The following is a 21,372-nucleotide window of genomic DNA, read 5'->3' as shown; positions in this document are numbered from 1 at the left end:
TTCTTTATAAAATGTTTCATTTGACATTTTTTCTTTATAAAAGTTTTCATTTTAACAACAAGAATTGGTCAATTTTCATTTGATTGCCGCACCTTTTGTGATTAAGTTTTCATGGCTGAAAATATTTTCATCAGAACCTGTCTGGGCATAAACCCCAGGCATTCAGTTCCCATTTACGCTCTTTATCCATCATTGACAGGCAATCCTTAAAAAAATATGTTTTATAGTAACCTCCACAGTTGTTCCTCCACTCCATTACACATGAATGGGCCAGCGCACAACATTTAAACTTTTACTTCAATGTATTGCGTTTAATTTTTTTGTTTTGTTTGTTGTATTGTTGTAAGTACAACTGTACAAATGCTTTTTCATCTTTTTTCCGACTTCCAACAAACTCTATCTTATGTTGCGGTTTTAACTTTTCCCCGAACTAGAGTCTATTTTATATGCATAAATTTCATCATTGTGCGGAATAACTTTTCAGTATTGCAGGATGACTTTATTCCTTCATTGCTTTAGTTTTCTTGTTTTTTTTTTGCTTTTTGTTGTTTATGTTATGCATCCTTTTATGGCATGCATATGAAAAAATGAATTTCTTCTTCATCGACCAAGTGTGTGTGTGTGAGAGAGGAGAGAGTTTTGTTTGATACTCTCCTTTTCACTTAAATTTGCATTTTAACAGCCTTGTTTCATATTATTTCGTTTTTTTCATGATGGTGTTAATTTGAATTTAAATTCCTTTTGCAAAAAAAATCCAACAAATGCCAGGAACTCTATTAAAAACAAAAAAAGTTCTTAATCGCATTGAGGGTATCGAAGTGTAAGTTTATAAATACGTTTGCCATTTTCAGTTAACAGATGGTGGGGTTTTGTATTTTATGCAAATTATATGATAAAGTATAGAAGGGTATTATCACAAAGTAATTTCTATATTGTAATTAGTTAAGGTTGGCAGTAAGTCAGGTGTTGTTTTTCCCCTCACATATTTATGGCGTTATTGTTTTAATTTCTGAAAATAGTTTTAGGGTTTTTTTTTTAATGTGAAATTAAATTCAAATGGTTTTGTGAAATAATTGTTATCAAAAAATTGTCTATGCCAAGAAAAACTAACTCGACTCAACTTTCTTCAAAATATTAATAAATCGTTTTCTTAAAGTTCCTCGTCAACAACAACTCATTAAGTTTTATATGCTGGATAAGATAAAGTATTGTATTATATAAATACAATTTATTATGAACAATAAGTGCATGATTATTTATATTTCTGTATACGAAAGAAAAAGAACTTACCCCAGTAATATTAAAGCATTTTGATTTAGATTTAAAATTAAAACAAAAAACCACACAAACTATTTTTAAGTATTAATAAAAAAACTACGTATATTTTTCTAATAATTTTTTTATCTTTCATTGTTCTTCTTTTTATATTTCCGCAACAAATCAAATAATTCATGCATGCTTTGCTATGTGGATATTGAAAAAATCGTATGACTGGTTTTGGATTATCATTGTTGCTGTATGCTGAATGATGATGAATTTTCAAATATGGATACATCAACTGTTTGACTCCCTGGAATACCAACCAACTGCTATAATAAACGATTATAAATTAAAAAAAAAAAAACAACAAACACTCTCTCACATACCAACAACACCACCTGCAAAATATCAATGTATTATCCTTCCCCCATTTATCAATCACTCACACAGGGATTTGGTTTTGTTACATTTGCAAATAGTGCCGATGCGGAAAGAGCACGTGAACGTCTTCATGGTACTGTGGTTGAGGGTCGGAAAATTGAGGTGGGTGCATGTTTATATTATATATGCTATTTATATATGTTTGATTATAATTTGTTAATCATTTTCTTACTTCATGAAAATTGTATTTTCTTGAAGAACAACATGTTGCATTGCGGAGATTGTGGAATGAATGATTGCTTGTTAAGAGTAACTAATGCATCGATTATTATTTTATATTGGATTTATTTTATTTTTTTAAATATAAATTATTTAGCTTTTGTAATAAGTAATTTGAAATAACTTTAATTTCCTCAGTCAACACCCGTTGCTGAAGAGGCCTTGTGAAGTAAAGAATGCACTGAGGTTATATCAAGTTTTGGAAAAGTGTGTTAAATGTTACAGACATTACACCAAAAATATGGTGCAGTTCTGATACCACAATTCCGTTTTGTTGGACTCCATAGAAGCGGGAATTACCTTTGGTTTTTTAGGCCACTTTATAAAGTGATTTTAGAGTAAATAAAAATATGTATATTGCTCTGTTCCAGAACCTGCAAGAAGCTACTGCTTTTAACTACGATAACATTTTTTTCCTTTATGTTATCGAAAAAATAGTAAAAATTAGCAGATTCTTGCAGTACTGGAACAGACCATGTATGTCTGAAAATATATGAAAATTGAGTAAAGTGACACTTAAGATTATTCGTTTTCAAAGGACAAATTTTTTCAACAAAATATTTGAAATACTTGTACTCATCGCACGAAGCAGGTGTTGGTGTCATCTTATTAAAGATCAGAGTATTGGCTTTATATTATAATTAAAAATTATTACATTCAAGGAAAGCAAGGACATCAAAAATGTCAAAAATGAAGTACTAGAAAATTCTTTAAAAATAACCTGCAATTTTTTCAAAAAAAAAAAAAAAAAAAGAAATATATATATTAATATCCTTTATGTAGTGCAACACTTCCCTAAATTTCAATATCCTAGCTTTGTAAATTATTTTTATACCCTCAGCATTTATGCCAACAAGGGTATATACAATTTCCTATGGGCAAAATGTGCCTCATCCGAATAATGGTTTTAGACCCCAAGTATGTTTTGGACGAAGTGTAATTCAGACAATTTGGAGTTTGATTCAGCCCTATCCGTCGGTCTGTCTGGCTGGAGCGCACGATAACTCTCGAACGGATCTACCGATTCGGTCTAAAATGTGGCCTTCATAATATTTTGTGCAAACATAGTTTAAGTTCGAAGATAAGTCACATCGGTGCACTCCTTCAGGTACCTCCGCCACAAAAATTGAAAAATGTTCGGAAAAATTGTGGGCACGGTAACTCTTGATGGGAGTGACCGATTTGGTCCATACTTTACCCATCCTAATATATCTACCAGATATAGATCAGGTTCGAATACGGACTATATTTGTCCATTCTTTCGGGTACCTCCCACACAAAATTTTGGATAAATTCACTTTAAGGGGTTACCCCTACTTGTCACTTTCAAAAAATGCGAAAACATTTTATTAGATTTATTTGAAGTATAGGTATTATAGAGTATACCACAAAAAAAATCAAGTAGATCGGAGCACAATTGACTGAGATATGACCGTTCAAATTGATGAATCCGTTGAGTTTTGTGTGTAGAGGCTCAACTTAAAACGCGTTTTTCTCGAAACCCTTTTTTGTAAAAGTGTTTTGCGGTGCCAACGATAGCTCGAGAACGAATTGACCGATCTTCATATGGTTTGGTGAGCTTATTATATACATAAAAAGCTCATCATTAAGCGAGACCGATTTTTTTTAAAAAAAAAAATTTTGCCCGATTTTTGGACAAAAAAAGGTAAATTTTTTCGCTAAAATCGAAATGTTGGCTTTGACAGCTCATAATTTTGTTTAAAATCGATTCTTTACAATTCTGTTTCGCTTAAAGACAAGATTATTGTGTTCTTTAAACGCCCACAAAAATATAGGAAGATCGGCTGTGTTTGGCAGGTAGCCATTTACCACAAAACTATGCAACCGTCTTCAACAAACAAAAATCCAGAAGTAGTTTAAGATGTGTTCTCTTAGGAGGAAAAAACATCCACCTAAAAATATTTGTAGTTTCTTTGAAAAAAATCAAGAAAATGGGTTTTTTGGTGTGCACAACTAGGGGTAACCAGGGTTTAAAAGACAGCATCTAATAACATTAGCATTAGCTGTACACTTCAACTGCTACACAATATTCACACACACGGCTAAATAAGCAACCGAACGCATATTTATTTTTGTACATTTTTGCTTATTTCCTTTCGACAACCACGCTACATATTTAGCAGTCGGCTGACCATTCGTCGCAGCGAATTAGCCAGAGAGGGTGTTTTTGTCATTAGAGTTGTCAACGCAGTAATAAAAAAGATGTCATTTAATGTCAAAATGCTCCCATCATATGGTAGAACCTAAAGAATACTAATTATTATTGTTTAAAAATAAAAAAAATATATTTTGAACGGCTTCACCAAAAATTCACATGTCCTTTGAACGAAAAAGTGGAATTAATTATATCAGGATTTTTAATGCATTATACTGGTAACCCTGATATCAAAAACAATTGCTTGCTGAAAACATGGCTAAGCTGTTGAAACTTTGTTGCTTATTCTCTTTTCTGATATGTGTTGATCATGTGTGCTGCAAAATATAAGTATGCGTGCCCGATGCTATTTTAGTAAAGCTTCAATATCAAATAGCATCAGCATCGCTAGCAATATTTTTGTGAAATTTGTTGCTACATGTTGCCGTTGTTCATTGTTGCTAAACATGTTTCGAAGAAACAGCAAATATTCGGTGCCTTTGCTAATATGGCGTTAGCATTTTAAACCCTGGGGGTAACCCCTTAAGACCTGCTCTCGATTCACTTTGATTTTTGTTGAAGCTACTTGCATTTGCTGCCTCAATTACGACAGTAAAAGTTTTTTTCAGGAGCAAGTCCATACTGCTTGATAAAACAGCCCGAAAGTTTAAAAATCCCCTATGGCAACATATGTAGTGGCTTGAGAGTTCGAACCGAATACTGTGTTTGTCCACACTTTGGATATTGTAATATTTCTTCGAATATAAGATGAAATTCGAAGGTGGTGCTTATAGGCCCACTGCTTCCTTGTACCTCTCCCACAAAAGTTCGAAAATATTCGCTGAAATGGTACGCGCGATTTCTCATGGACGTAGCCACCGATTTGGTCCAAACTTGGGATCTTTAAATATTGTCGAAACTTAGTTTATGTTCAAATTTGGGCCCTATCTGTCCAATCCTTGTGGTACCACCAACACAAATGTTCAACATTTTTGTGTTGTTAAGGGTCTATTCGAGGATCCTGTGGACTTTTTTACCGAATGGTTTCCTGGTGGCCCTGTTTACAGCGATATTATGTTTTTCGTAGGCTAGTGTGATAAAAAGCCTTATCTATCGATATCCCCGCAAATTTTTGAGCTTTAATTCTATCCGTACTTTTTTGGGAAAAAAGTATTTCAATCCACGCAGGCTGAGGGTATATCTCTGTCGCCAAAGCCGACTGGTACTTTTTTACTTGTTTATTAAATATTTACATGAAATTCTTTAAAGAAAACAAAACATTTTATTCTTTATCATTGTGCGACACGAACAACATTTTAAAAAAGATTACGAATAAATAATATTTTGAAACCGCAGCATGATAGAATACCAACAATAAGTAGACACTTGTCCCATTCTTCCCTATCACTTCCACTTTCGCGGTTATGGGCCCCAAAGGTTTGAGGCTTTGTTGTCAAAAGGGATCATTTTGCCAGGCTCATATCTTCTAAAGCGCCAAGTTTTGCAATTTTCTCCCGGAGCCAAAATTGTACCTCCTGTCTTAAAGATCTAATTCTGAACACATAAAATCCAGCAAAACTCATCTTCAAGATCAAAATTGTCAAGGTCAAATTTCCTTTATCTTAAATGCCTTTTTACTCAATTTTTCCTATAGTTTCACACGTACATATATATATATATATATATATATATATATATATATATATATATATATATATTCCGGTAAGTATTTATTACTACAAAACAGGAAATTACGTAATCTTTCGAAAATGGAAGAAGAGTGAAATTTACTAAAAAATAAATATGTTGTGCATTTTTTTTGTGCTTCAACTTGTTGTTCTTTTTTATTGTAATATTTTGTATTTCTTAACATTGGAACCCTAGGGCTTATGATTGTTATAATCATTCTAATTAATAACAATCATACGCACCGGGATCCCAAGTTAAGAGATACAAAATATTTATGAAAAACCTAACAGCAAAAAATACAAAAAAATTGCACAACACATCTATTTTTTAATCGATTTTGTTGTTTTCTTCCTGGAAATTGTTTTGCCTTACATTGCGTCAAAACCGCAAAAAATGTTTTTCAATGAATAATCACTGTAATTTCTGTAAAAATTCAAATATCGGGATGATCTTTTTTGTGCTGAGTTGGATTTGCCGAGCACAATTTTTCGTCCATACATTGGAAATTTCCGACTTTACTCCCTGAAAATGAAAAAAACCTATCACTTTGGTAAAAACAGGAATTTTTTTCAATTCTGTAAATTGTGCTGAATTTTGCTCTTCTAGTACAAATTTTTCGACTTACATTGCAAATATCCATCTCTACTCGTTACTCGTTAAAATCCAAAAAAAAAATGTTTTCAATGAAAAATCACTGTAATTTCTGTAAAAATTCAAATATCGGGATTATCGCTTTTGTGCTGAGTTGGATTTGCCGAGCACTAATTTTCGTCCATACATTGAAAAAACCTTTTGTCGAATATTTCAGCCATTTTTTCGAATTTCGACATAAATGGGCAGAAACCTAGAACAATTCAGCACAATTTAGCTTTTTTGGAAATTCGAAAATTGCAATTCCGTCGGATACCACAGATGACATGATGCAATTTATTGCTTAAAATTTTCTCTTTCTTTATACTCAAAGAATGTTCTGCTCAGCCCCTGACAGACCATACACCGTTTTTACTTAGTTACATATTATATTTTTAATTTTTCTCTCGTTACATTAGAGATTGTTGTCATGTATGCAACATTTGGTTGATGTTAAAAATAGAAACACGCTCATTAAAGCTTATATAAAATACATAAACGACAACAACAACAACTAATGACGCGTTAATGCTAAGCATACCCAGCACAATTTTATGTAAATGATGTAATTAGATGCCATGATGAAAATTCACTGGTTCTTTTTACATTGGTTCAAATGAAGACGTAAACACCGAGTAGATTATGAAAGTACAGCTACAAATATGAGACACGTGTATTGTGTTTAACGCCGGGAATAAACTCCCCCACAAAAGTTCGAAAATGTTCGGAAAATTTGTGCGCACGATAACTCTTAAAGGGAGTAACCGATTTGGTCCATACTGTTCATATCGTGATATTTCTACCAGACATAGATGAGGTTCCAATATGGGCTCAATTGGTTCTCTCCTTCGGGTACCTCCCACACAAAATTTCAGAAAAGTGCAGTTTAAGACCTCCTCTCGAATCGTTTTGATTTTTGTTGTAGCAACTTGTATTTGATGCCCCATTACGACGATACAAGTTATTTCGGGGGCAAGTCCGTACTTTCTGAGGAAATTACCCGAAAACTGTAAAAACCCGCTAAAACGCCATGTGTAGTTGATGGAGCGCACGATAACTCTCGAACGGTTAAAACGAATCGGTCCAAAATTTTCCAGTCGTAATATCTTGCGCGAACTTAAATCAAGTTCTAAGATGGGCTATATCGGTCCACTCCTTTGGGTACCTCCGCCACAAAAATTCAAAACTTTTCATTAAAATATTGCGCACGATAATTCTCGAAGACGGTAACCGATTTGCGCCATACTTTGCACATCGTAATATTTCTACGAAACATAGATCCGATTAGAATATGGACTATATATGTCAACTCCTTTAGGTACTTTCCACACAAAATTTCGAAAAGTGCAGTTTAGGACTTCTTCCCGAATCGTTTAGATTTTTTCTGCAACAAGTTGCACTCAAGTCCCCTATTAAGATTTTACAAGCTTTTTGAGTCGCAAGTCCATACTTCTTGGAGAAACACTCGAAAGCTGTAAAAAAAACACCTAGCACTACCTTGTAATTTCACCACGAGACACGCGCACGGCAACTCTCGAACCACTTTACACACTTTACATATCGTAATATTTCTTCGATTATTAAATATAATTATAGGTCCACTCCTTCCGGTACCTCCCGTACAAAAGTTCGAAAATATTCGCTAAAATGGTACGCACGATATCTCACAAACGCAGCAACCGATTTGGTCCAAACTTTTGATTCGAAATATTTTGTCTAAAGTAAATTCCACAAACATGTTCAACAGTTTTGTGCGGTTAAGGGTCAGATCAAGGATGCTTTGGAAATTTTTACAGCGATATTTTATTTTTCGTGGGCAAGTCTATTTTTCCTGATACATATAATGCTCCAAAAGCTCTAAATTATATGGTAACCAATTGAAATGAATGTTTGGCGCGACATCTATCAGAAGGAATGACTCCCAAAATAAGATCCACTTCCAAAATGGGCTATGTCGGTGCTTTTCTTTAGGTACTCTTCCTTCTCCTCCTTTAGGTACCTCCTTTGAAAAGCTTTTGAGCTTTAATCCATATCCATATTTTTATCGGTAAGTTAATACACTCAAAATTCTGAAAACCCTCTAAATACATAATTTTTTTGAAAAAAAAGTGTTTCAATTCTGACAGGCTGAGGGTATATCTCTGTCGACAAAGTCTGACTGATACTTTTTTACTTTTTATAAGAAATTTTCATTACAAATGTATATATAATAGAATGTAAAACGAATGAATGAATATGCCAAAAACTATGACATGCCAAATCACTTGCATCCATACTTAAATATTTATCATCTTTGACATCAAACATTTTGCTGGGCTGTGTTATAACTTTCCATCCATTTATCCTATATTGAAATGTAATATTCTAGAATATTTTTGTTTTCCAATAATTATCCTGACCTTTTTTTCTGAACTGTGTACATAATCAACATATTGATTTTATGTGATAATCGTTTAAAATGAAAACTCACTCTTCCGGCTTAAACGAGTAGCTATGGCTATTATGTATCGCCCATGTGCCACTCATTACGAGGGCAGTTCGGAAACTTCTTAGCCTAGCACAAAAAGCGCGGTATAAACAGAAAAAGTTAAGTGTTTTGGAAACTTCCATCTCTGTTATGAACACATGTTAAATTCGATCTGGCAACTCCTTCATATAGAAACAGGTGTTCAAAAAAGACGCTTCCGCAATTTTTTTACAATGGAAAAATTAGAAATGCGTGCTGTCATTGAATATTTACATAAAAAAGGTTTATCGGGACAAGAAATTCATAATGATATGGTGAATGTGTTAGGTGAAAGTGCTCCTTCATATGCAACAGTAAAAAATTGGGTTGCTGAATTTAAACGTGGTCGTACAAGCATTGAAGATGAACCACGTAGTGGACGTCCTGAAACAGCAACAACAACAGAAATTGTAGCCAAAGTGCATGATATTAAATGATCGACGAATAAAAGTGCGTGAAATTGCTAATATCATGGGCATCTCAAATGATCGAGTCCATTTAATTTTGCATGAAGAACTACAGATGAAAAAGCTTTCTGCAAGATGGGTGCCGCATTTGTTAACAGTCGATCAAAAACGCATAAGAATGAACATTTCTCAAGCTTGTTTGGATCGTTTTAAGCGAAATAAAATGGATTTTAAGCGTCGTTTCATAACTGTTGATGAGACATGGATCCACCACTATACTCCAGAGACAAAAGAACAATCCAAACAATGGACTGAAGCTGGAGGAAGTGCCCCAAAGAAGGCAAAAACAATTCAATCGGCTGGTAAGGTTATGGCAACGGTTTTTTGGGACTTCAAAGGTATTTCATTGATTGACTATCTGCAAAAGGGTAAAACAATAAATTCAGAGTACTATTGCAACCTTTTGGATCAATTAAATGTACAAATTCGAAAAAAAAGGTCCCGGCTTACAACACAAAAAAATAATTTTTTCATCAAGACATCGCACCAGCGCACAAGAGTGTTTTAACAATGGCTAAAATCAACGAATTAAAGTACGAGTTGCTTGACCACCCACCTTATTCTCCTGATTTAGCTCCCAGTGACTTTTACTTGTTCCCAAATCTAAAAAAATTCCTTGCTGGCAAGCGTTTTACCTCAAATGAAGATGCAATTACAGTTGTAAACCACTATTTTGAAGACCTTGAGGGAAACTATTTTAATCAAGGGATCGAATTGCTAGAAAAGCGTTGGACTAAGTGTATTGAAGTTTCAGGAGATTATATTGAAAAATAAAAATATTTTTGAAAAACTAACTATTCTCTTTCATTGATAGGCTAAGAAGTTTCCGAACTGTCCTCGTACGTGTGTAAAATACGTTTGCAATATTTTAAAAGGATATTACTTTTCATCCATCATTATTAAAATATTGATAATAATAACTACTTATTTATATAACGGTATATGTCAAAGGTTATAATAATATCATTATTACTGTGTACCTAAACGCGTGTTTGTTGTGGGATTATTATTTACACTATGCAGTACAACAAAAATTAAAACATAAAATACGAATTATATTTTTATATAGCCAACTCCGAACGATATCTATATATATAAAAATGGTGTAAAAAATGTATAGTAATTCATAAAATGAGAACGGCTAGGCCGATTTCTGTAAAATTTTTTGTCAGTTATTCGTATTTTCGAGGAGAAGGTCTTTACGGAAGAAAATTTTGGAAAATTTCTCTGGAAAAGTCGGAAAATTGGAAAAATCGAAAATTGAGTTTTTGTATGAAATTTTATTCCTTAATAGCGAGACGAAGTTCGCCGGGTCCGCTAGTACATACATATATACTGAAATATTCTAACATTATGCCAAAAGGTTTAATTAGTACTCGATACAAAGCTACAAAAGATAATGAAAATAGATTTGGATCCAATGCTGACCAATTTTTTTTTAAGTTCCTGCCACTGCTATAACCTTATTAACATATCGTGAAACATAAACTTCATATCTCTTCTTTAACCTAAACTACATATTACCTTGAACTCATGTCGTTAGCATAAACTGCAATCTCCTCAAAAAAAATTTTGCACTTGAATATTGTGCAATATTTAATGGATTGTACACTTTACATTTTAATTTCCACTCAAAAAACTGGGCACGATAAAGGAATACCTACAACGGATGGTTGTGGCCCTGACACATGTAAATACACAAATGAAATTGTTAAACAAGAAAAAAGAAACAATTTTACGGCATACTTTGTTCCAATTGCAAATTTTTTCGCTCTCAAAAAGGCATATAAATGCAAAAAAAAAAAAAATAAAAAAAACTTTGTCTTACTGCAATACAAACGAAACTGAAAAAAATAAGTTGGAGCACACACAAAAGTCTGCTTTAGTTCTCTTCCCAAACAACGATATTTGCATATGGCGAAGTGCCTTCAACATATGGCAACGCTAGTTATGGTAATTTTTTTGTTTTCTCAAACTTTTTGCATGCATTTAGGAGTGGGAGGAAATATTTTTGTTGGTTTTTTTGTTTTGTGTAAATGGACTTGGTGTTTGTGTTATTGAATCAATGTAAATATGAATTGTTGTCATCATGGCTAACAAGCGAACGAAGAATTATTCTTATTGAATTGATTGTAGAAAATTCACAAAATAATGAAACTCTTTTGAACTTAACCTTTATAGCCTAATGAACTATGTATCTACTTTATTGGAAATATTTATTATTAAAACCTTTTGGCAAGAACTACTCGTAGACCTTTGACACTTCTTTAGAATAACAAATTTTCATATTTAAAATTTTTTTAAACATACATATAAATAATATTTGTTTAGTTTAGTTAAATTATATTGAAAGAATATATGATATATTATCTTTAAACGCCTGAAAGTATACTACTCAAATGGACATTAGTTTGAGATCCAATATAGTGTAGGAAATTAATTTCATGGATTTAATTACATTTTTCGAAGAATATAAAGTAATATTTCTTTCAATACGATGTAAATTTTATATAAATTAATTAAAATATTATATTTGTAATGACAATATTTAAAAGAAGTATTAAATATATGTTGTGATTAAATGATTGTTTAAGAGTCTGGAGTTGTGATTAAAAATATATATATGTATACATAAATACATATTTGCAATAATTGCCAGTAAAGCTTTGAACGACTTTTCGTTCGAATATATATTTTGAAATTTTATTTGCATAACAGTTATTAAATATTGACAAAGAAAAAACTAATCATATTTAAACATATTATTGGTCAGTTCCTTTACTTTTGAAAATGGTAATAGCGGCAAAACATAGTGAAAGTGGTGAACTGCTCTCATATAAATTGTATGCTTTTAAATGTAAGGGAACACTTTGCGGGTAAAAAGTGATAAAAAAAACTGGTAACCTCAGGCACGTAAAGGAACACGACTAATTTTTGTTTAGTTCGTTCAATGAGTCGGAAAGAGAATATATGAAAGAAAATATTATAAGAACACCTAAAAGTATACTACTCAAATGGACATTAGATTTTGGTCCAGTATAGTACAGAAAACTAATTTCATGGATTTAATATTGGATTTTAATAATTTTCTATCGGACCGGATCAAATTTATATTCATGAACAATTGTTGTTGTTGTAACAGTATTTGATATGTTTGTATGCTCGTTAAGCAGGAATTCTTAATCTGGCTCTGGGAGTATCTGCAGTTCAAGGAGTGTGGCTGTTTCGATGTGATGTACAGATCTAATGGAGTTCGTTGAGTAGGCTTGGTAGGGCAGTTGGAAAGCTGCAGTGCGTCGTGCGGACCTGTGCCGTATGCTGGGCAGATGTGTCATCGATACTTGCCCAATACAAATTTAAATGGTTGCACCATCCCTAGTGTAGTTGAGCCAAAACTACTCTAGTTTTTCGTGGTCATTTCTATCATCATTTTGCCGGATTAAGGAGTTGAGAGAGCTAAGGAATTAATTGAAACCTTACCGGAGGACTTGGACACATTTTTTTAATTTTTAGGCTTCTTCTCAACCTATTTTGAAGGCTGCGACGTTGTCGGTTTGGACGAAGGAGTATCCTTTTTCGAACTAGAGGTTTCTTCCGTCATTACTAGACAGCGGAATTTTATGCAACCCCTTTCCGATCCATGAAGACGTGAAGACCTATACCGATAATTTTCAGGTGGATAGTTTTATACCCTCAACGAAGACTTAATACCAAATTTCAGCCCTTTCGGAATGATATTGAGGGCACAACCTTCAAAATACCAGAAATTCTGAGGTACCGTTCTATGGGGGCTATATGAAGACGTGTACCTATACCGACAAATTTCAGGTGGATAGTTTTATACCCTCAACGAAGACTTAATACCAAATTTCAGCCCTTTCGGAGGGATATTGAGGGCACAACCTTCAAAATACCAGAAATCCGGAGGTACCATTCTATGGGGGCTATATGAAGACGTGTACCTATACCGACAAATTTCAGGTGGAAAGTTTTATACCCACAACGAAGACAAAATGCCAAATTTCAGTCATTTCGGTGGGATATTGAGGCCACAACCTTCAAAATACCGCAAATCGGGAGGTACCATTCTATGGGGGCTATATGAAGACGTGGACCTATACCGATAAATTTCAGGTGGATAGTTTTATACCCTCAACGAAGACTTAATACCAAATTTCAGCCATTTCGTAGGGATATTGAGGGCACAACCTTCAAAATACCAGAAATCCGGGGGTACCTTTCTATGGGAGCTACATATATGAAGACGTGTACCTATACCGACAAATTTCAGGTGGAAAGTTTTATACCCACAACGAAGACAAAATGCCAAATTTCAGCCATTTCGTAGGGATATTAAGCGAAAAACCTTCAAAATACCGCAAATCGGGAGGTACCATTCTATGGGGGCTATATGAAGACGTGGACCTATACTGATAAATTTCAGGTGGAAAGTGTTATACCCACAACAAAGACAAAATGCCAAATTTCAGTCATTTTGGTGGGATATTGAGGCCACAAACTTCAAAATACCGAAAATCGGGAGGTACCATTCTATAGGGGCTATATGAAGACGTGGACCTATGCCGACAAATTTCAGGTGGAATGTTTAATACCCCCAACGAAGACTAAATACCAATTTTCAGTCATTTCGGTGGGATATTGAGGCTACAACTTTCAAAATACCGAATATCGGTAGGTACCGTTCTATGGGGGCTATATGAAGACATGGACCTATGCGGATAGATTTCAGTTGTAAAGTTGCATACCCCTAACGAAGACTTAATACCAAATTTTGGTGGGATATTTAGACCACAAATCCTTGAATATATTTTTGCATATGCTTATTTTATGCAGATATGTAAAAATATGTCAAAATATGCACGATATGCAAAATATGCAAAAATTTCTGTGCCTAATTCGTTTTATTTTGTAATAAAACGAGTTTCTGTCTAATCAGATTTTCTCTACGTCCATCCTATCCATATATGCATTTGCATATGATTCCGCTGTCTAGTAATTACTTCCTCAGGGGTATCGATGGGTTTTCTCCAGCTCTTGAAGTAGGAGATTCGCTGACACGATGTTCCTTCTTTGTTGCTTGAGGTTAGTTCCTTTGGAACTTCCTCACGAATATAAGTTTAGATCGTATCAGCAGTAATTCCCATACGCTGATGTTGCTTAAATAGCCTCCTTACCACGGCAAGAACTTGGCAACTGCATCTATTAGTCGTTGAGTCGCCCAGGTATCAACTTCCATACAAAAGTGGACAAAAATAGAAGGCGTTGATCTAGGTGGATGAATTTTTGCCCAAGTTTTTATGAGGGAACAGGAATATATATCTTTCCATATATATCATTCCCCGATTTTGCTATAAATCGCTCAATTTTTGATGAATAGCCTTCAAATTGAACATGGGATGTTTCCTCAGGTCCCTGTTCAGTTTTACTGAGAAAATAACACATACTAAATTTGAAGGCTATCCGCTCAAAATAGAACGAGCTGTAGCAAAATCAGGAAAAGGTATATATGGGGCCTATAGAAAATCTGAACCGATATATCTCAGAGGGTTGCAGGGATTGCCAGAATGTTTTTACACACATAGAGATGTTCAATTAACGGAAATCAAGAGCCAAGGTGGCAATAGGTGGCAATCAAAATATATACTCTACGAAATATTAAGAATTTATATTTTTTAACAAATTTAAATTTTTAATTTTTGATAACGGTACTTTGCCCATGTGCAGTTAATGTCAACTTATTGTTCTAAAATTTTATATTTATAGCCCACCCATCAAATCCCCATCCAAAACTTTTAATATTATCAACAAAATTTTCAGAAATAATTATTTTAGTGGTCGTCTAATTTTCATATGACTATCGCTTTAGATTATCTGGGAAATATTTTTCATATTTAAAGAGCTATAACTTCGTTATGGATGCACATATCGACGAAATTCTTTCAGATTCGTCGTATCTGATGTGTTTACTGTAAGAAAGAAACGTAAACATATATAAAATTTAATATCACATTTTTCTATTTTTTGTCCACTGCGGCAACACTCTGCTCCGTTCAAATACAGTTGGTACCCTAACTGCAAAACTTCGATAAGCACGTGGTCGCTTAACTCGCCGGTGTTAGGGGATCTCATTTAATGAGTCTATTTCGCTCGTCCCGAGATGCATTGTGGAGACTCACCTCTCTCGGCTCGCAAAAATCTCCCTTCCCTTTTCAACCTGGCTCGGGAGTGGATTCGACGGAGTAACTATAACGCCGTTAAAAGTAACAGCCGTTCTATCATTCTTCTTTCCCGAATTCGAGAGTGATATAACCGTTGACCACAATTTACTTATTCCTGTACCAATGTTGCATTGCTTCAGATGGTCTAGCCATTTTTCCCCTTATTTTCGCCAACAAGACTGTTGACTTCAAGGCTAAGATCCCTAACTCTTTGATCTTCAGTGTTCGTACGACGAAGCTCATCACGCTCATTTGCTAATCCTGTCGCCACTGTTGGGAAATTTGGTCTGATTTCAGGTTTTCGACCAGCAGGTATGTTGCGAGAGGTTGAAGCAGTGACGATGTACCGGAAAATTCTCTCAGCTATCCGAGGATCTGAGAGAATGGTGAAACGGTGAAGGGAGAAACCCTTGTCAATCAGCTCAGAAAAGTACGGCGGTCAGGGGTTATTAAGACGGGTGGTCTCTTTACGGAGACGTTGATTGGAAGATGGGAAATTATAGTTTGCCAGAACACGTCATTTAACCTAACGGGTACAATATTATTGTTGTTATTGTAACAGTATTTGATATGTTTGTATTTTCGTTATCTGGCTCTGGGTCTATCTCCAGTTGTAGGAATGCGGCTGCTTCGAGTTAGTCGAGTAGGTGCCACAGTGGAGAGGTCTGGCGTGCTGTGGCAATCTTCTCTTATCCTCGTAGTAGCGTCTTCATTCACCGTGCAAAACGTGGAGCTATCAATTTGCCCCTCTGGTCATTGTCTAAAACGGAATGCCAAAGCTCATGATGAGCATTTAGCACTAGTTCACGAAAGAACTAGTTCTTTTAAGTGGTTCATTGAAAAGAGCGTATGAACTAGTTCAGACGATATAGTTCACTATGTTTCAATAGTTCACGATTAACGAATGTCAACGGTTGTCAGTTCAGCACACGATTCATGTATTCATAAAGTGACGCCGCACAGTGGTTCAGGAACCGATTTTCTGGCCAAAACCCCAATTTTTTGTCGTCACTGATTGTTAACTTCTGTATGGGATTCGATAGTAAACATACTGAAACTAAGGAAACCAAAAAATTAGGTCTTGGAAGATGTGGGCGTGTCGTGCTACTAAAGACGAAAATTTTTTTTCGCAATTTTGGAAAATACGTAATTTTTGTAAATTTCTGGAGAAAGAAATAGCTATTTATCGGAAACTATAACATATAGATACCTATCTACATAACAAAGAAAACATCTAGCAGCAATAATATTGCCAGGACAATTACAAAATTTCATTTCGGTATTCAAAATATCCTACAATGTCCTCTCTCTTTACAAATAGCCTTGAATTCTGTTTAGCCATACCATACAGTAGCACACAGTGACAGCCACAACTATTTGCATTGTTATCACTGCCATAGGCATTTTGAAGAACTAAGCAAACTATGAAAACTCAGCGTCATTGCACTCTACTGCAAATATTGATATAATTTCTTCACTTGGAATGCTATGCACGAGTATGTACCCTTTACATACAGACAGGCATGTTAGACAAAGTAGCAACGACAAAAAAAAACAACTACAAACATTTCTTTTATTAGCAAATTGTGCTCAATGCATTTGTCCACAATAAAAGTATACTTCAATTTAGCTACCAGCTACCTTAGTTAGCAGACATGTATAACGAATATGTCCAGAGTAGTAAACTGTACTTTTCTCCATGGTGGTAATTGCTAGCATTTAAAAGTGGGTGACAATGCAAATTCAAATAATTCTTCATTTACCACAATGCTATTGGATAGCAAATGACTTCTTAAAATGTGCACCAAATTACCTACGTGGGTTGTTGACGAAGTTTTTTATATAATGTTTTGAATGAAAAAACTACCCAACAAAAATACTCATTACAAAACCGCTTACGAACCTCTTATTTTAAAAAGGGTATGTCGCGTTTGATTTGACGTTTGATTTTCATTCACGAGCAAATACTCGATCGAATTGAATGTCGTAATTAGGCGCCTGAACTTGGACATCAGTAAGCTGCAATCACACCCACCCATGGTATGACCAGGATTGGCACCGAAGAGAAAAATGTGGCATACAAGGCTACTCTACAATCAGTAAGAACACGCAGAGCACGAGAGATATTGGGAGAGAAGGAGAGAGGAGAAACGTCTTTTCGGCAAGAAAAAGAGAGGAATGAAAAAGCGGGATTGTGAAAAATCTAAATGTACAGGAGCCACAATGAATTTCGAAAATTGTACCAAAGAGTGAAACATCAAATTGATGGCTTTGGTACAGGCACATCCTTCTGTAGAGACCAGCGAGGTAATTTGGTAACTGATACAGGTAGTGTGCTCGGGATTTGGAAAGAGTTTGGTAAAATAACTGTTCGTATCCAATACTAGCGAAGACGACCATGATATCACAGATCCAGTATCAGATAATGTATTGAAAGTATAGCGCCAGGCCAAGATGAGATAAAGGCAGCTGTAAGCCAGCAGGATCCGATGGCTTACCAGTCCAGCTTCTCAAAAGCGTAGCCGACACGCTGATAAGTTGTATGCATCAGCCTGTTAGCCCTTTTTGGCGAGAAAACATGTATCCGGCGATTTGAGCCTTAGATGCTGTCCACAAGAAAGGGGATAGGAGATAGGACTGTATGCTCTAACTATAGGGGCATAAGTCTTCTCCCTATTGCTTACGAGATGTTGTCAGGAATATGCGAACAACTAAAGCCTATATTCAACGAAATAGTTGGGTCATACAAATGCGGCTTTGGACTTGGCAAATCTCCCATTGACCAGATATTTAGCCTGCGTTAAATCCTGGATCTTTTTGTCGATTATAAAGCAGCCTTCGACAGCCCCTTACGTTCAAGTAAGTATTCCAAGCCATCTCTGAATTAGGTATTCCCGCAAAGCTTATTCGGTTTTCTTAGATAACTTTAACTGATACCCGGTCCTCAGTTAGAATAGAAAAGAACTTTTCAGAACAGTTCACCATCAAAAGTGATTTCAGACAAGGAGACAGACTTTCGTGGGATCTTTTCAACATTCTGCTGGAAAAGGTTATACGAGATGCAAACGCCACAAGAAATGACACAATTTACAGCAACAACCACATATTGCTTGCTTATGCTGATGACTACACACCATGGGTTGATCAGTAAAATAAGTAATAGATACCTTCAAGAATGTCGAAGCAGAATCTGCCAAAGTGAGTCTGGTTGTAAAAGGCTACAAGACCAAGCTGATAGGGTTAACTCGCAATGAGTTCATAGAAATCGGACCAACTGTGGAAGTCGGTTCCTATATACGAGGATCCATTTGGAGGTTCCTACTTTCTTTAAAGAAAAAAAAAAAAAAAACTCAGAAAAATCTAATTGAATGGGGAATGTTTATAACACTGTGAACACAAATTTTGGGGCAGAGATAATTCCTTTTAGATATGAAAGCCCTTGCTAAGTATATTAAGAATCCCGAAGGACAGATCCGCCGTGAGTCGAACTTCCGCGTTATGCCGTGATGAAATTTTTGCTAGAGACCTTGTAAGCCATCAGGAATTAGTGTTATATCTTTGTTCACTCTTGCTTTAGCTTATTTTTGAGATGAAATGTCTTCAGTCAAATCGAATGAGGATTATTTTCGTGGAGCACTCCGACCTTTAGCGGCTCTTAAAATAAAGGACGAAAAGGACATTGAAGGAAGGGAGTTAGAAGGTCGAAGTGCTCTACCAAAATAATCCTCATTCTATTCGACTGAAGACATGTCATCTCAAATTAAGCTAAAGCAACAGTGAACAAAGATATAACACTAATTCCTAACGGCTTACAGGGTCTCTAACAAAAACTTCATCACGCCATAACGCGGAAATTCGACTCACGGCGGATCTCTCCTTCGGGGTTCTTAATATACTCACCAAGGCCTTTCTTCCCCAAGAGGAATTTTCCATGCCCCATACTTTCACCTCCATTTTGTTGCACAGTGTAATCATTTGAAATTGTTGATGGCATTTATTTTTTGCAGATTATGTCTAACAAATATTGGCCTAGGCTACATCTCAGACCGTCCATCCGTTGAGTCCAATTTTCAATGACTCGTTCAAGCTTTTCGACTGGTAACTGATGAATGGCACGTCTGATGTTTTCCTCCAAGACCGGAATCGAAGCGGCTTTATCCGCATACAATTTTGACTCAACATATTCCTACAGGAAAACGTCTAACGGAGTGATATGAGTCGATCTTGGTGGCCAATCGACTGGTCCAAGACGTGCTCACCGAAGTGTTCTTTCAATTGATTGATGCGATGTGTGAAGTGGCGCCGTTTTGTTGAAAAATTACTCCTTGGATTTTCATAAAACTCATATAAAAACTAAGATATTAAAAATTATAATTTAAATTAATTTCTCGTTGGAATCGAGCTGCCCTTGAAAGTAATGAGTTTGCCTTTGAAGTATATACGGGCTGAAAGAGAACACTCTCAGGCACCATTTTGCGAAAACGTAACTTTGTTCCAAGTTGTTCCCTAAAAGTTCTAGTTGGAATTTCACTAAAATTTAGTGTTTGTAATGAGTACTTTTTTGTCTGGGTAGTAGATTCCTATCACTATCTCTCTCTCTCTCTCTTTCTCCCTTTATTGCTATGATAATTTAGCAGACATTAGGAACTTTTGTGAGCATCTTATGTGATCCCATGTGAGGTGAATCCTTACTAATATTGTGTATGTCTGTATGTGTCTCATTATAATAAAGTAATATACGGAGCAAAGATGCCTTAAAATGTTGCCAAACTTTCGAAAGCATAATCAAAATTTGTTGCTTCAAAATTCATTGAAATTCCATGAATATTTATTGTTATTCATTTGCACACATATGTATGTACATACATAGTCAATATAACAAGGGAAGTACTCCCCCCATACCATTGCTATCGCAAACGATTCGTTTTCGAATGTTTTTCGATAGTTTTGCGGATATTTTGTTCGAAAACGACACACGAGAACGAATTAAAAACGATTCATTCGTCGCTCAGTTTGTGGCAGGAAAACCTTCGAATTCGAATGTCGTTAATAATATTATTAGCGAATGAAAGATGATAGTTTTTACGATAGTGGCGAAAAATATTTTTGTGGAGTTTCTTGATGTTTCTGTTATGTACCTTTTCCGTTTTTATTTCTTTATGTTTGCGACTCGATATGTAACTGTTGATAAACATTGTTGTCTTGTGTTTGGCAACCTACCCATATGTTGTCTTTATCAACACTTATTGTATATATTATACGTAGCATTTATATTGAAATTATTTGAAAAAAGCAAATGGGAATTTTTTACAAACAATATAATTTTTTTTTGAAACAAAAAAATGTTCAAAGCAAAAAATGTTTCTCGAAACAATTTTTCTTGTGAAGAAAAAACATTCGCCAAATGTTCGAAAATGATATCGTTTTTAAACTTTTGACGAACAAAAGAACAACGTGCTTGTGTACACCCGAAAAACATTTGCCAATCCTTCGACAGTGATATCGTTTTCGAAAGTTGTGCCGGACCCCCCCATACCATTGCTATCGCAAACGATTCGTTTTCGAATGTTTTTCGATAGTTTTGCGGATATTTTGTTCGAAAACGACACACGAGAACGAATTAAAAACGATTCATTCGTCGCTCAGTTTGTGGCAGGAAAACCTTCGAATTCGAATGTCGTTAATAATATTATTAGCGAATGAAAGATGATAGTTTTTACGATAGTGGCGAAAAATATTTTTGTGGAGTTTCTTGATGTTTCTGTT

At 35.0% G+C, this 21,372-nt stretch overlaps 1 protein-coding gene across 28 annotated transcripts in view; it reads left to right on the top strand.

Annotated features, from left to right (window-relative positions):
* Window positions 1-21,372, top strand: part of Rbfox1 (RNA-binding Fox protein 1) — a 699,789-nt gene that overhangs the window by 570,747 nt on the left and 107,670 nt on the right. For all 28 annotated transcript variants that reach the window (XR_012412218.1, XR_012412217.1, XM_073980545.1 and 25 more), the window contains one exon: window positions 1,711-1,803. Coding sequence is in view for 26 of the 28 variants with exons in the window: in XM_073980545.1 (XP_073836646.1) it covers window positions 1,711-1,803 (93 nt within the window). In the remaining 2 variants the exon portion in view is untranslated. The remainder of the gene's footprint in view (window positions 1-1,710; window positions 1,804-21,372) is intronic.

The sequence above is a fragment of the Musca autumnalis genome, unplaced genomic scaffold, assembly GCF_047663935.1.
Source record: "Musca autumnalis isolate F117 unplaced genomic scaffold, ASM4766393v1 scaffold_4, whole genome shotgun sequence".
In the NCBI taxonomy this organism is placed as follows: Eukaryota; Metazoa; Arthropoda; class Insecta; order Diptera; family Muscidae; genus Musca; species Musca autumnalis.
The sequence above is the reverse complement of the archived record's forward strand: the minus strand, read 5'-3'. Positions and strand labels throughout refer to the sequence as shown.